The sequence below is a fragment of the Oryza sativa genome, chromosome 3 (assembly GCF_034140825.1).
Source record: "Oryza sativa Japonica Group chromosome 3, ASM3414082v1".
Lineage (NCBI taxonomy): Eukaryota > Viridiplantae > Streptophyta > Magnoliopsida > Poales > Poaceae > Oryza > Oryza sativa.
In genome coordinates, this window is record NC_089037.1 from 36,185,143 (window position 1) to 36,199,601 (window position 14,459).

At 47.0% G+C, this 14,459-nt stretch overlaps 2 protein-coding genes and 1 non-coding gene across 4 annotated transcripts; 1 reads left to right on the top strand and 2 right to left on the bottom strand.

The window, feature by feature from the left end:
* The first annotated feature begins 521 nt into the window (after nt 1-521).
* On the top strand, nt 522-6,374 carry LOC4334714 (uncharacterized). 2 transcript variants are annotated; one of them, XR_001544396.3, is made up of 11 exons: nt 522-971; nt 1,071-1,191; nt 1,580-1,665; nt 1,888-2,284; nt 2,394-2,494; nt 2,576-2,642; nt 3,010-3,237; nt 4,012-4,461; nt 4,618-4,690; nt 5,336-5,704; nt 5,825-6,374. XR_001544396.3 is itself a non-coding variant. In XM_015774558.3 (10 exons), exons 1-10 carry the CDS (start codon nt 571-573, stop codon nt 5,578-5,580), a joined length of 2,169 nt encoding a protein of 722 aa, XP_015630044.1. In that variant the 5' UTR covers nt 522-570; the 3' UTR covers nt 5,581-5,788. The 2 variants fall into 2 exon arrangements, 1 of the variants encoding a protein (XP_015630044.1); XM_015774558.3 differs by lacking the exon at nt 5,825-6,374 and having other exon boundaries at nt 5,336-5,788.
* Nucleotides 6,375-6,440: 66 nt separating this feature from the next.
* Nucleotides 6,441-6,512, bottom strand: TRNAQ-UUG (transfer RNA glutamine (anticodon UUG)). Its single transcript has one exon. It is a non-coding gene; the product is annotated as a tRNA-Gln (tRNA).
* Nucleotides 6,513-7,169: 657 nt separating this feature from the next.
* Nucleotides 7,170-10,305, bottom strand: LOC4334716 (G-type lectin S-receptor-like serine/threonine-protein kinase At1g34300). The gene is made up of 2 exons (XM_066308820.1): nt 7,473-10,305; nt 7,170-7,358 (listed from the first exon to the last, which is right to left on the bottom strand). The coding sequence occupies exon 1, from the start codon at nt 10,066-10,068 to the stop codon at nt 7,492-7,494; it is 2,577 nt and encodes an 858-aa protein (XP_066164917.1). The 5' UTR covers nt 10,069-10,305; the 3' UTR covers nt 7,170-7,358; nt 7,473-7,491.
* Nucleotides 10,306-14,459: the final 4,154 nt, after the last annotated feature.

Below are 14,459 nucleotides of genomic sequence, written 5' to 3' on the forward strand. Positions count from 1 at the left end.
CCTAAACCCAGCTTCACAACTCTAGTATATTTTGTGAGAGAGCTCTACCCAACTCCACTCCCAGTTTTGATAGAGCTGAAACTGTTTGGCTGAGCTCTAACTCTAGGAGGGGTGGAGTTGGAGCTGGAGCTGTGCCAAACAGACCCTCAAATTACACTGTGCAAACTCCGAACTCTGCAATTTTTTTTACAAGTTGAAAATAAGCTCAAACAGATGGTGGAACGAGATTTGGCCCACTGCCCAACCCGATTTTTCTCATGGGAGGCGCAGGACGGGCCACGTCGGCCCAGAGCCCGGTCACCACAACCCCACGCTGACAACCGGGCCCACACCAGATTCATTGTACCACGCGCCATGGCTGCGCCCCTTCCCCTTCCCGCCACACATCTCACCTCGGCTATCCCCATCGCGGCAGAAACAATCCCGACGTCTCCGTCGTCCAGAACCACGCCACTGACAAGTGGGACCCACGTTCGTGTCCCCCCATGTCAGTGACTGCAGCCCCACCTCCAAAAAAATCCGTAACTCTCGCCTCACCGGCCACCGCTCCTCCCCCCCACATGAGCGGCGATGACGTCGAGGGTTCTCGTCTCCTCCTCCTCCTCCTCCTCCTCCGCCGCCGCCGCCGCATTCCTGCCGCGAATTCCGAACCCCTGCGCGAACCCTAGCCACCGCGGCGCGCCTCCTTGCGGGGCGGCGCTCTGGCGGCACCATTCTGGCCGTGCGGTCACCACGGCCGCGGCCGCCGCCGCCACCGGCGACCACTGGGGCGCTGAGTACCACGGCGGCGGAGGCGGGCGCGGCGGGAAGAGCGCCGCGGGCCCCGGCGTGCAGTGCGACGTGGACGTGGTGTCGTGGCGCGAGCGGCGGGTGTTCGCGTCCGTGGCGGTGGCCGCCGACGTCGACACCGTGTGGCGCGTCATCACCGACTACGAGCGGCTCGCCGAATTCATCCCCAACCTCGTTCACAGGTCCACATTCCATCTCTCCTTCTCGTGTGTCATTGCAAATTCTCGCATGCTCATTGAGGGTCTAATTGGGGGAAATTTGTGCGTCGTTCGGCAACGCAGTGGGAGGATTCCATGCCCGCATCAGGGCCGAGTATGGCTCGAGCAGAGGGGGCTGCAGCAAGCGCTTTACTGGCATATCGAGGCACGCGTCGTGTTGGATCTCAAGGAGGTTCCGGATGCTGTACGTGAAGTGATCACCCTAACCTCGTTTTTGTTATGTTGCAACTAAATTAGTCGTGATTTTCGTTTTTCACGAGGTAATTAAGATGCAATTGAAACATATAGATGGTTAGGTTAGGTGAACATTTGAGCTGAATGCATGAGAATATTTGTAGATTTGTTCCTGACAACCCATGGCATGAACGAACCTAGCCGTCATCTTCTACTGTTAACCTTTCTGAATGCGTTGATTCTTGTGGTGAAACTATCTTGATGTTACACCATATTTGGCGTTTAGTTGTATAAATTTTAGATAGCGAATTTAAAGAGGTGTTGACTATTGAATGATTCTCCTAATTTCCTAGTTATTATATCAAGCTATTCTTCCTTATTAAACAGTCAACATCCAGGTTAATGGACGAGAGCTCCACTTCTCCATGGTTGATGGTGACTTTAAGAAGTTCGAAGGGAAATGGTCCATCAGATCTGGTCCAAGGTGGGGATTTCATGGTCATCGTCTTGTCTTGTTTATTGCATATGCCTTTGATGATCGTCCAGACTGTTTGCTTACTGAGTTACCAGTTACTTACATTTTTGGCAGCCACATGATGCTCTGATCTAGAATTCGTGGATCCTTAAACATCTTCATGTTTTAGCTAGCAAAAAAGTAATGCCAGTTTAGAGGTCTCATATGACATTTTGTTTCGTTTTATGACAGGTCATCTAGTGCAATTTTGTTGTATGAAGTTAATGTGATTCCAAGATTTAATTTCCCAGCAATATTTCTTGAGAGGATCATAAGGTCGGATCTTCCTGTGAATCTTGGAGCGTTGGCCTGTAGAGCTGAAAACATATATTTAGGAAACCAAAGACATGGAACTGCAAAATTTAGTGGTGCAGGCTCCAGGTTTCATAACTTCCGTAATGCAACCACTGAGAATGATGCCATTGCTCCTAGTAAGTTCAAAGAAACACCTCCTTCTGGTCTTGGTGGTGTGCTTGCTTCACCTCCTTCTGAGTTGAACAGCAAATGGGGAGTATATGGAAATGTCTGCAGACTTGATAGGCCGTGTGTGGTAGATGAGATCCATCTTCGAAGATTTGATGGTCTCCTGGTAACTTACTAAATTTGTATGCATCTAAGAATTATCATTGGGTTCTTATATTTTGATGGGAAGCACACTGACAGATTTGTCTTCCCCTCGTGAAATGATTTGATTGAAGGAACATGAAGGGGCTCACAGGTTTGTGTTTGCTAGTATCACTGTGAAAGCGCCAGTGCGAGAAGTATGGAATATTCTCACTGCATATGAGAAGTTGCCTGAGTTAGTAGTTCTATCTTCCTTCAGTTTTTACAGTTCAGATATCTTGTTATACAAGTATGAGCTAACAAAGTTATCTGTCAGATTTGTGCCGAATCTGGCTATCAGTAGGATTATTCGTCGGGATAATAACAAGGTTCGCATACTGCAGGTGGGAGCTTTGCTAAATACTTATCTCATACGTTACTGAATTAGCATCTTAAGTCTAGAGGTGGGATTGCTCCTTTTCTATAGAAAGCGTCAATCCTCAATTTCACTTTCTGGTTGATAGCTAGCTTAGGTTTTCACTTTTAGTCCAAGCTACCAAGTGATCTATCATTTTTACCAAGTCTTGCAACTTCATGCTTTTATGCACCTATCACTCCAGAATACTAAACAAATGGAATTTAGCTTTTGTCCTAAAAATGGGAAGAAAGATCACCTTCTCCTCCCAAAAGATACTTTTTCTGGAAGAATTTAATTCAATTTGGTTGTTTCATGAGCTTTGCAAGAACTGCAACATCTCATATCTTTTATAGGAGGGTTGCAAGGGTCTACTTTATATGGTGCTTCATGCCCGTGTTGTTATGGATCTTCGCGAGAAACTTGAACGTGAGATAAGCTTTGAGCAAGTTGAAGGTGATTTCTACTCATTTAAAGGAAAATGGCGCCTAGAACAACTTGGTGATCAGCACACCTTATTGAAGTATATGGTTGAGACTAAGATGCATAAAGATACCTTTCTCTCAGAGTCTATCCTTGAAGAGGTATAAGAAATTTATATGCATGTAGTTTATCAATAAATATAGAGAACACGTTAATGTTATGAAGTGGAAAAATGGTAATTAAAATACGCTTTGTTGTGCCCCTGAATTTCAATTGTGGTTCACTGAGGACCAATTGTACTAATACTATTTAATCCAGGGGTATATGTTCATAATAGTTGGTTTTGATGCTTGGTGATTAAGTTTTCAAAGCAACTTTCTGATGGATGTATCATCTAGTTGAGCATAACATCGTGCTATTGTGCTCATGCGAAAACTTTTAGTCTTTATGTTCACCAGAAATTCAGTAAAAATAAACACCTTCCTGAAAAATGAATGAATCTCTAAATTCTGAATAGGTATAAGCACACATCCTCTATCTGTATTATCCTGCGTTGCTTCATTTGGTTAGTGCAAGAATAATAGTTCCATATTTTATTATCTCTGGATAACCTCACATGGATTTTTTCCCCCTCTCGTCAGTACCAAAAACTTGTTTAAACAGCTTTTTATAAGATATCCTCATGACGCAGACATTGCGCTTTATTAAACTTAGTTGTACCGTCACATTCTTTAAGGATATCTAATCTTATGACTTGATGCTATTTGGGGGGGGGGGGAGGGGGGGTATGTAGGGGAATGAATGCAGCTTTATGATTTTTTGCCACTCTTTCTTCTTATCAAAAGCTGATTTATGCATGGTCATGGTGCTTTGATAAACATGTTAATGATTTTTTTTTGCTAAAAGAAAACAAACATTTTGATTACGTACCTCAGGTCATATATGAAGATCTTCCATCAAACTTATGTGCAATCCGTGATTATATTGAAAAGGCAGAAGCTGAGAGCGGTAACTCCACAAGTAGCTCTATTGTAGCATCAAATGCAGATACTATTGCTATTGATTATGCAGAAGGTAGGCAATCAGAACAAGCATCCACGTCATGTTCTTCGAGTCCTGTGAAGCAGAGACCAAAAGTCCCAGGCCTTCAAAAGGACATTGAGGTCCTCAAATCTGAACTTGAGAAATTTATTGCAAAATATGGTCAGGATGGCTTCATGCCTAAGAGAAAACACCTTCGTTTGCATGGAAGGGTGGATATCGAGAAGGCAATAACACGCATGGGTGGGTTCAGGAAGATTGCCAGCATAATGAATCTTTCACTTTCTTATAAAAACCGGAAACCAAGAGGTTATTGGGATAATCTGGAGAACTTGCAAGAAGAGGTAATGAAAAGTATATACCCCTCCTCCCACTGTGTTCTACAGGGCTTTAGTAGTTCAGAATGCTAAAAATTGTGAGCTGAGATTTCCAGCATGAGGAGTGATAATGAGCACTCCTTTCATTCTTGACATGTTATTAACAGTAACCATTATATACAGATCAGGCGATTCCAGAAGAATTGGGGGATGGACCCTGCTTATATGCCAAGTAGAAAGTCCTTTGAGAGAGCAGGTATTTGATTATTTTTGTCTAAATATTTGCTATGGTCAATTTATTATCTATATTTTCTTAGTGTAGTTTATCTGGCAGTTGATAAACCTTATAGAGTTATACAAAGTCATTCTGACTTTTTTCTGGTCAAAATTATTGAAGCCATGTTTGACTGAGGTGTTTTGAACAAAATTTTTCCCATGCTTGCTTAAGGTACCTGGAAACCTTGGACCCTTTTTTTTCTCTGGGGCATGAAAATATGTTCAGTTTCCTCTAATCATATTAAAATTTTGGCAAATTTGGTTATATAGCATCGAAAGTTCACGTTTTTGGTTTTATAGCACCGAAAGTTACCGGTTCACTTTAATAGCACCCAAAGTTCACCATGTTCCCATTTTTAACACTTCCGTCAATTCTCGATCGTCAGGCCAGATATATATACATGTTAAGATTGGTGAATTCAGTAGTTTTTTTAGAGCGGTGAATTGAGGAGTTGACTACATAGCAACATAGCATTCATGGATGCCATTCCTTTATGTCAGACTGATGTTTGTAACAACCTTATTGCCTGGGTTCCTATCATGCTAGTTTTACCAGTTCTCTCTTTTGTCAAGAACTCACAATCTTTCTTTATGAATAATGCTCGTACTTTGTTGTTAATGATAGGACGTTATGACATTGCTCGGGCGTTGGAAAAATGGGGTGGAGTACACGAGGTTTCTCGCCTTCTTTCTCTTGAACTCAGACGACCTAGAAGGCGAGCCAACTCTGATGATGAGAGTAAGGCTGGATCCTCATATGCCATAACAAATAAACACGCAAGCAAGCCAAACAAACCAAGCGTTTCTCCGGACAAACAGAAATGGCTCCTGAAGCTGAAGGATCTGGATGCTAATTGGATTGAGTACTAACTAGGAGGACTTCACTAATACGGTCCTTCAAATTTATCATCTGACTTCAATGAAGAAGGATCTGATAATCATGTACAGATAAAGGTGGGCAAGTTTCTTGCCTACAATACTGGATTACAACACTGTAAGTTTTCCACGCAAAACTCCCCGCTCTGTAAAGTATTCCACAGCTTTTCTTCGTTATCTGTCCTTTTTCTTCAAAAGAAAATTTGAAGTGCTTGGGTCTTTCTGAATGACTTTCTAGAACTGCCAACTTTGTTGTTGCAACCGAATTGAAGTGCAGAACTGGTAAGAATGGAATTATTTTAAACCCAGGGCATGTTCAAAGTTATTCATTGACATTTGAACCCCGCCTTTTGTTCATCCTGTCCAAGCTCACAAACATTGGAAAAGCTGAGGATGATTACTTGTGTGGTTACACTAATTGTTCTTGGGCATTGGCTGACCGGGAGGCAGGAGACCTGGAGAAAGACCGTATATGACAGTTCAATTGGTGGTGGGTGAGACTGGCGAATATCTTAGTTCGGACTGCTCTTATCATGGCTGAATGTTTCTTCGGTGTCACATGTTAAACTACGAGAAGCTAAGATAAGGACGATAAGTGGTCCAACAATAAAAGGACATGACACTTAGTTCGTTTTGATCAAGAAAATGACTTCAACAGTTTGAGGGTAGGAGGAATTCTGTCGGTAAGGTTGTTATTGTTTTGGAAACTTATGGCTCCAACATCATAATCATCAGTAACTTCGCATAAATGCACCTAAGAAAAGGAAAGGATATGCAGTTTGCGTCAAGAAGTTGTTTAGACAGTGATGATGTTAAATGCAGTGATGCAAAAAGATTAGTAAAACTAAAAAAAAAGGTCCCACCGGGATTCGAACCCAGGTCGCCAGATTCAAAGTCTGGAGTGCTAACCACTACACTATGGAACCATTTTACTTCATTTTCTTAACTAAAGCAATTGGCCAATAAATCTAGGTTCAAGTTGGAATGTGCCGGTATTTTCTGAATGTAACACCGATGAGTCTGCTTGCTAAACAGGAAGCTTATAAATCAGTGAGTCTAAGCTCAACAACATTCTTCAGTGACTGCTTCTGAATGAATAGCTGAACAAGGGGCCAAGACTCAAGAACAGCTGTGTGCTCATAAATCTAGCATTAAATAAGACCCAGTATAAGCCTTAATCACATGTTTCCTCAGCTACTACGCAATTGCAAGCTCTCCATGGACATGGAGATGCAATTGCCAGTGATGACACATGATGCAGGCAATTTGATCTTTGGAAAGGGTTGTCATGGGTCCCATGCATTTAATTTAATGGAATAAAGGTTGATAGAGAAGTTTGTTGAAAGTTCCTGCACATGTTTTTGTGTACTATCAATCTGCCAGATTGCTCATGCCTTGCCCCAAATGCCAAAACAATCTCTTACCAGTAGTATGCATGTGAGTGTGAGGCAAGCTGCTTCTCAGTACTGAACAAACTGAAGTAGCTGAATTTTTATTGATCTGCTTATCTCTGCCTTTGCTTTAGCTTCCCCAAAACCATAATCTACAATCAGACAAGCTATTGCATCTATGTTTGCACTCCATTTATCAATGCATCGCCTCATTTGAATTATTTGTACAAGTTACAACGCGAATATACCATTGAGTTTGATCTAATCTGTACTTACAAATTGCAGAATTCAGCTCATCAGGCACATAGATATCCTCTCAAGTAGAAGTACGAAATTGCTCACCATCAGTGAAAAGCACTTCTCTTCCACCGACAGCTGCTTCTATGTTCCACCAAAACAAAATCAACCAGATCAACTCCCTAATTGCTCACTAACCAGAGCAATTTTCCCATTTACTGGAGCAAAAAAAAAAAGCAAAATCATTTTGCTATTCACCTCATGAGAAGATGAAGTTTTACATTGTCATGTATGGCTCCTGCCCCAGCAGCGAACGAGACGCCCGGTCGCGGATCCTGGCCGACGCCGAGCGTCCCACGGCCATCTCCTGCTGGACCTCGTCGACGTTCGGCGACGGCGTGGGCGCCGGCGGCGCCGCCGAGGAAGTAAACGTGGAGACCATGCTGGTGCTGCCGCTGCCGCTGACACCGGTGGCGGTGGTCGCCGACGTCAGGCTCAAGAAGCTGTCCGACGACTTGGGCGGCGGCGGCCTCTCGAGATCCATGATCCCTTCCAGCATCTGCACCACCTTCCCCATCGACGGCCGCTGCGCCGGCTGCTCCTGGATGCACCAGAAGCTCACCTGCAGCGCGCGCTCCACCTGGACCATGTCGATGTCCTCCCCGGGGAGCTTCTTGTCGACAATGGCGGCGATGTTCCCCTTCTCGTACTCCTCGTACGCCCACACGGAGTACTTCTTCCGGCCGGTCTCCTCCGACACGTCGAAGTTGCGGTGGCCGCTGACGAGCTCGAGCAGCACCATGCCGTAGCTGTAGACGTCGGACTTGGCCGTGATGGGGAGGTTGGCGAGCCACTCCGGCGCGAGGTAGCCCCTCGTCCCGCGCACGCTGGTGAGCGTCCGGTGGCGGTGATCCTTGGGGTTGACGAGCTTGGCGAGGCCGAAGTCGGAGACCTTGGCGTTGTGGTGCTCGTCGAGGAGGATGTTCTCGGGCTTGATGTCGCAGTGGACGATGCAGTCGCGGCACTCCTCGTGGAGGTAGGTGATGCCGCGGGCGGTGCCGACGGCGACGGCGAACCGCGTCGGCCACGGCATCCTGCCGCCCGGCGCGTCGGCGAAGAGGAAGGCGTCGAGGGAGCCGTTCTTCATGAACTCGTAGACGAGCAGGCGGTGGCGCCCCTCGGAGCAGAAGCCGATGAGGCGGACGAGGTTGAGGTGGTGCGTGCTGCTGATGGTGGCCACCTCCATCCTGAACTGCTTCTCCCCCTGCTCGATCCCCTCCAGCTGCTTCACCGCCACCACCGTCCGGTTCGCCAGCACGCCGCGGTACACGGCGCCGAACCCGCCGGCGCCCAGCTTCTCCTTGAACCCCTTGGTCGATCGCTGCAGCTCCCGGTACGAGAACTGCACCGGCGCGCCGGACGCGTACTCCAGCAGCGCGTACTGCGCCGACGCCGCGCCGTACTTGGGGCTGTGCCGGCAGAACACCCACCACAGCGCCCACTCGCACAGCACCAGCCCGGACACCGCGCCGAGCACCACCACCGCGACCACCCACCCGCGGACGCCCGACGCCCTGCCCGACGGCGACCCGCCGCCGCCGAGGGGCGGGTTGGGGATCCCCGGGAAGCAGACCTTGACGAACGACGTGCTGGGCAGCGCCGCGGACTGGTACCCGCTGACGAAGTTGGACACCTTGAGGAAGCAGAGGCCCGAGCCGTCGGAGAGCGCCGTGGAGGCGACGCACGAGCTGCCGGAGAGGCAGTTGAGGCGGCAGGCGGTGATGCCGACGAAGAACTGCTCCGTCGTGATCTCCGGCGGGTAGGTCAGGAACTGCGTGTTGTCGAGCTGGAGCATGGTGGAGTTGCCCGGGCAGTTCTGGAGCTCGATCTTGCGCCGGCAGCCGCCGCGCGGGTCGGCCGGGTTGCTCAGCTGGAAGTTCTCCGACGGGCACCGGCACACCGGCGACGTGCCGTTGTAGCCGCACACGCCCATGTTGCCGCAGTAGCCGAACACCTGGCACTGGTCCGCCACCGCCGACCACTGCTCCGTCGGCGCGTTGCTGCCGCGCGCCGCGCTGTAGGCGCGGAAGTTGCCGTCCGTGTCTAGGCGCACGAACCTCAGCATGTCGCCGCTCTCGCCGTAGTTGCTGCTGTACGCGACGACGACGGGAGAGGTGAGCGAGCCGTCGGTGAGGGAGACGATACCGTTGGTTTGCATCGCCAGCGTCGGCGAGCTCAGCGTCTTGTTCGCCGTGAAGGTGGTGTTGTACCCCTTGTTGAAGTAGGTGACCGTGCCGCCGCCGGTCCACTTGAGGGTGAGGTTGCCGGTGTTCCGGTCGAGGGAGAATTGGTAGCTCGCCGAGGTGAGGTTCATGCCGGAGGTGAAGTTCTGCCCCATCACCACCGTGTCCGTGGGGTGTTCGAACGATTGCCACAACGTCGCCGACGAGTTCCTGAGCAGGAGGTTGCCGCTCTCCTGCAGCGCGGCGGTGGTGACCCCCTGCCCGCCGGTGTTCGATGACCAGACCACGGCGCCGGAGCCGTTGACGAGCTGGAGGTCGCCGCTGGACGAGAGGCGGAGCGCGCCACCGGAGTCAACGGTCGCGCCGTTGCCGGCCGTCCACACGGGCACCCCGCCGGCGTAGGTGATGGCGGCGACGAAGAGGGACGGCGAGGTCGGGGACGCCGTGAAGGAGAGGGAGAAGGTGTTGTTGGGAGACGACCACAACGCCTGGTTCGCCGGCGAGAGGGAGGAGCCCAACGGCATGTCCGCGCCATGGGAGAGGAGAGGGTGGAGGAGCAGCAAGAAGCAGCCGCCTACCAGAGCAGCATCTCCGGCCGCCTTCCGCCGCATCTTCCTCCACCGGAATCAGCCGCCGATTCCGGCTGGTTTCTTGACCGGCGCAGCGATTGCAGCGAGCTACACGCACAGCTCGGCTTCCCCTCTCATGGCGACGTCTCCTCTCTCGCGGAATCCATCGGAGCTCGCGAAATCGGTATTGGCACGGGGATGAGGAAGAAGAAGACGAAGACCTGATTAGGCTCGCTAGGCTGGCAGATGCGGTGAAGAAGAGGAGATGCTGCTGCTGCTGCTGTTGCTGTGGAGGAGAACGTTGAAATGTCTAAGCGTTGGGAGGGTGAGAGACAGTGACACACACTGACCGACCGGGCTGCTCCTTGTAATGACTCTATTAGGGTCAAATCGTCTGCTTATTGGACTAATTAACGCCACTTCAACACCTCAAGTGCTCAATTAGTTTACATAAAATGCTTCCATATCATACATGATACTAGTACATCCAATGAGAGCATAGCTGGTTTGTTAATCCTTAAGATTTTTTTTTCTCAGATGTAACCCCAAGTGATTTTTTTTAAGATGTATTTTGTTTTGTACAACCTTCCGTTTCACAATGTAAAATTTTTTTTAGCATTGTTTACATTCATAAAGATATAAATGATTCTAAATATTTATATGTGTTTAGATTCATTAACATCTATATGAATGTGAACAATGCTAGAAAGTCTTATATTGTGAAACGGAGGAAGTACCATTTTGTACTAATCAATTGTTTCTGTTCCTGGTAAGAAAAGAAGCAAATAATCTTTTTTTTTAAATTAAGAAGTAAAAGAAGCAAATAGTCAAGTTCGTCGAAGCATCGAAAGAAAGAGAGAAAAACAAGAGACCATGGTTTATGAGCATAAATAGACCGAGTCAGGATGGACATCGACTTTGCTGTTGCAACACGGTATGTGGACGTTCACGAATGACAGTCTCCCTCAGGAAGCAATCACAGGCGTCCAATGGACCATGGACGGCCTTGATGAGTCCTCGTGCTCGTGCTCCTGATGAGCTGATGGTTGCAGTGGTGGTCAGCCTAGTGGAGTAGGTTGGTCAACATGGGCGGCTCATCATCCTCAGACCACATTATCGTTTGCTGTTTTCGTTGTGGTTCTCTCCATGGTCGTTAATGATTCATCTTCTTCAGGTGTCAGTGTGTCACTCGGTTTAGTAATTAACATAAGCAGTGAGATTAAAATTCAGAATTAATTACGAATGTTTCTTTTCCTTCTCCCTTTCTTGTACGACTGTCTTTTGTGCTACTGAATTTTGGGACAGAATTTGATATTTGACCTTTCAGAGAAGATTATTCCTTAATCCTTCTTGGAAGTTACAGTATTACTACTTCTGTATTGCTAGCGAGTTGTGCGATATCTGGAAGGTTTTGACGGCTGAAATACATGTATTAGTACTTGTATGAAAATTAAAATCTGTGACAACGGAAGATCAACGCAAGAGGGATCACAATTTACAAAATGTCAAACTGATTGTTGACCCTGGGTAAATAGTAAATTACAGGCAGACAACAAGTCAGACAACACGAAAGTAGTACGTATTACTCCATTCCATAATACAAGGGATTTTGAGTTTTTACTTACACTATTTGTTCACTCATCTTATTTAAAAAATATTAGAATTATTATTTATTTTTTTGACTTACTTTATTATCTAAAGTATTTTAAGCACAACTTTTCGTTTTTTATATTTGCACAAATTTTTTAAATAAAACGAGTGGTCAAACAATGCAAACAAAAACTCAAAATCTCTTATATTATGTGACGGAGGGAGTACTACACAATAATACATGTCAGGTTAGGAAAGCAGAAAGATAGGTTTGTGAACGGTGGCGCTCTTCCTTGAGTGGAGCATTTGTGAATTTGTCATCTCATCGACTCATCATCGTGCAATGGATTTTTTTCGGTTTTAGATTTTTTTTAAAAATATTTACAGAAATAATCTATCGGCCAAAAAAAATTACAAAAATAGACCCTGCCGCCCCATCTCTGGGGCGGCAAGCTGACGTGGCAAACGGGGGAGGAACGGGCGGTGACGGAGGGAGGGTTTTTTGCAGGAAAACCCTTGCCGCCCTCTGGTGGGGCGGCAAGGGGCCCGAATGCAAAAAAAGCCAGTCGGGGCCGGCTATTTTGCAGGCGGCCCCTTGCCGCCCTTTGGCCGGGCGGCAGGCCTCGCTGCCTATAAAAGGCCTGCTGCCCAGCCCCCAGCCCTCATTCTTCTCTCCTCAATTCCAGTGAAAAAAAAAAGAAGAGAGGGGAGGAGAAGAGAAGAAGGGGCGAAGCCCTGCCGGATTCAGACGCCAATTTCAGGTAATATTCATAGATCCTATATGTGACTATTGAGTTAAATAGTGTGTATTCTTTAAAAATTTGTTTGAAAAAATGCATTATATTTTTAGGGTTTTAGTTGTACTAATCTAGAAGTGCGTATTGTAGATATTAGTAACTACGTAGATATGCTAGTTTGGAATCAATACATTACCGTTGCATTGGCTTACACAAGAAGATATTACGTTGTAGATGTTTATTGCATGAAAGAGTAATATGATCTAGTTATTTCGTTGACAGATATGTCGAACAAACAAATATTCCAAGTTTACCATGGACCAGGAAACGTCCGTTACGGGCCAACTGGGGTAGATCTGTCAGATTTTATTGTATCAGAAAGGGGAATTGATAGACCGGCTGAGAGGAGTGTACCTTCTATAAAAGGATGGTTAATGAAGGGCTTGAGAGTTGATCCACAGACAAGTGACATAACAATCAATGTTATAGTAAGTCGGGCAACTGAGGGTTTTTATTGGGAACTAATGCCAGTTCAAAACTCTCGAGTGTGGAGATGGTATTTGGAAAATGCATTGCAACGCGGGTGGCCTCTAGCTTTGGTTCCGTTTGTTCACCCGAAGGATCCAGGTGTGCAGATGAACATGGATGATGGCGAGGGACCAAGTGCTGAAGTAAACGAGACTTCTGTGGAGGAGGTCAACGCACGAGAGGACGGGGGCGTAGTAGCTCCAGTTGGTATTCAACCAGGTGGAGTGGCCGACGAGGGGGAGACTGTCGGTGCCATTGTGGATGAAATAGAGAGGGAGAATTCTGACAACGAGCGTGTAGAGGAAGGTGATTCGTTAGATGATGAGACGGATATTAATCCAGCAGAATGGGCTAGTGAGGATTTTTCTGGGCTGATCGTCTCTGAAGAGGATAGTGTGAGATGGGAGTACAAAGAAAATGAGGTTATTCAGGGAGCGATTTATAGTAGAGCAGAAGATATGAAGGAGGCGGTAAAACATTTTGCAGTGTCACTTCATAGAGAGTTTTGGGTTGCCAAGTCGAACCGGTCGCAATATGAAGTTCGGTGTGTTAAGGAAAAAGATGGTTGTCCCTAGAGAGTGCACGCGTATAAGGGGAAATGGAAGGATTATTGGACAGTGTCAGTCGTTACCAAGCATACATGTTTTCTACCTGGTGTTTAGAAATACCACAGGAACATTACTTGTGCATTTGTTGCATCTGAGATGTATGCGCATGTCATCGATAATCTCACATATGAACCAAGGTCAATAATCCGACACATCGAAGAGACATACAAGTATACTATTAGCTATGCCAAGGCCTGGAGGGCCAAACAGAAAATAATAGAGATGAGATTTGGAACTTACGAAGCCTCGTATGACAATTTGCCACGCCTGCTTGGTGTTATCGAGGAAAGAAACCCTGGGAGCTCTTACGAAGTGAAGAAATTCCCCTCAATTGAATATCCTAGCAAGAGTGTGCTGCAAAGGGCGTTCTTAGCTCTACATGTATGCAAGATGGCATTCGTGAACTGTCGTCCTGTTCTCTGTATTGATGGGACATTCTTGACAGGAAAGTATCGGGGCCAGATACTAACAGCAATAGGGGTAGATGGGAACAATCAGGTATTGCCCTTGGCATTTGCTTTTGTTGAGAGTGAGAATACCGACAGCTGGTACTGGTTCCTGAAATTGGTTAAAACAAAAGTTGTTGGTATGAGGCCAAATGTGTGCCTGATACATGATAGGCACGCTGGCATTCTGCGAGTGATAGAAGAGTTGCAGTTTGGGAGTATGGAACGAGGATACCCCGGTGTTTGGGAAGATGTACAGAGTAGGTGGTGCATGCGTCATATGGGAGCTAATTTCTTCAAGCAATTCAAGAACAAGGAGCTCATGAACATGTTCAAGAGGCTGTGCAATCAGAACCAGGAGAAAAAATTCAATGAGCTTTGGAAGAGATTAGATGAGTTGACAGCCAAATGCAGTGATCAGCGTGCAGCAGCTCCATCGACCGCCGTTGCTGACCCTCCTCAAGCTCTTGGACCTCTCCCAACGGATAGTCCAACATTGGTTAGAAGAACTGGATTGGAGATTC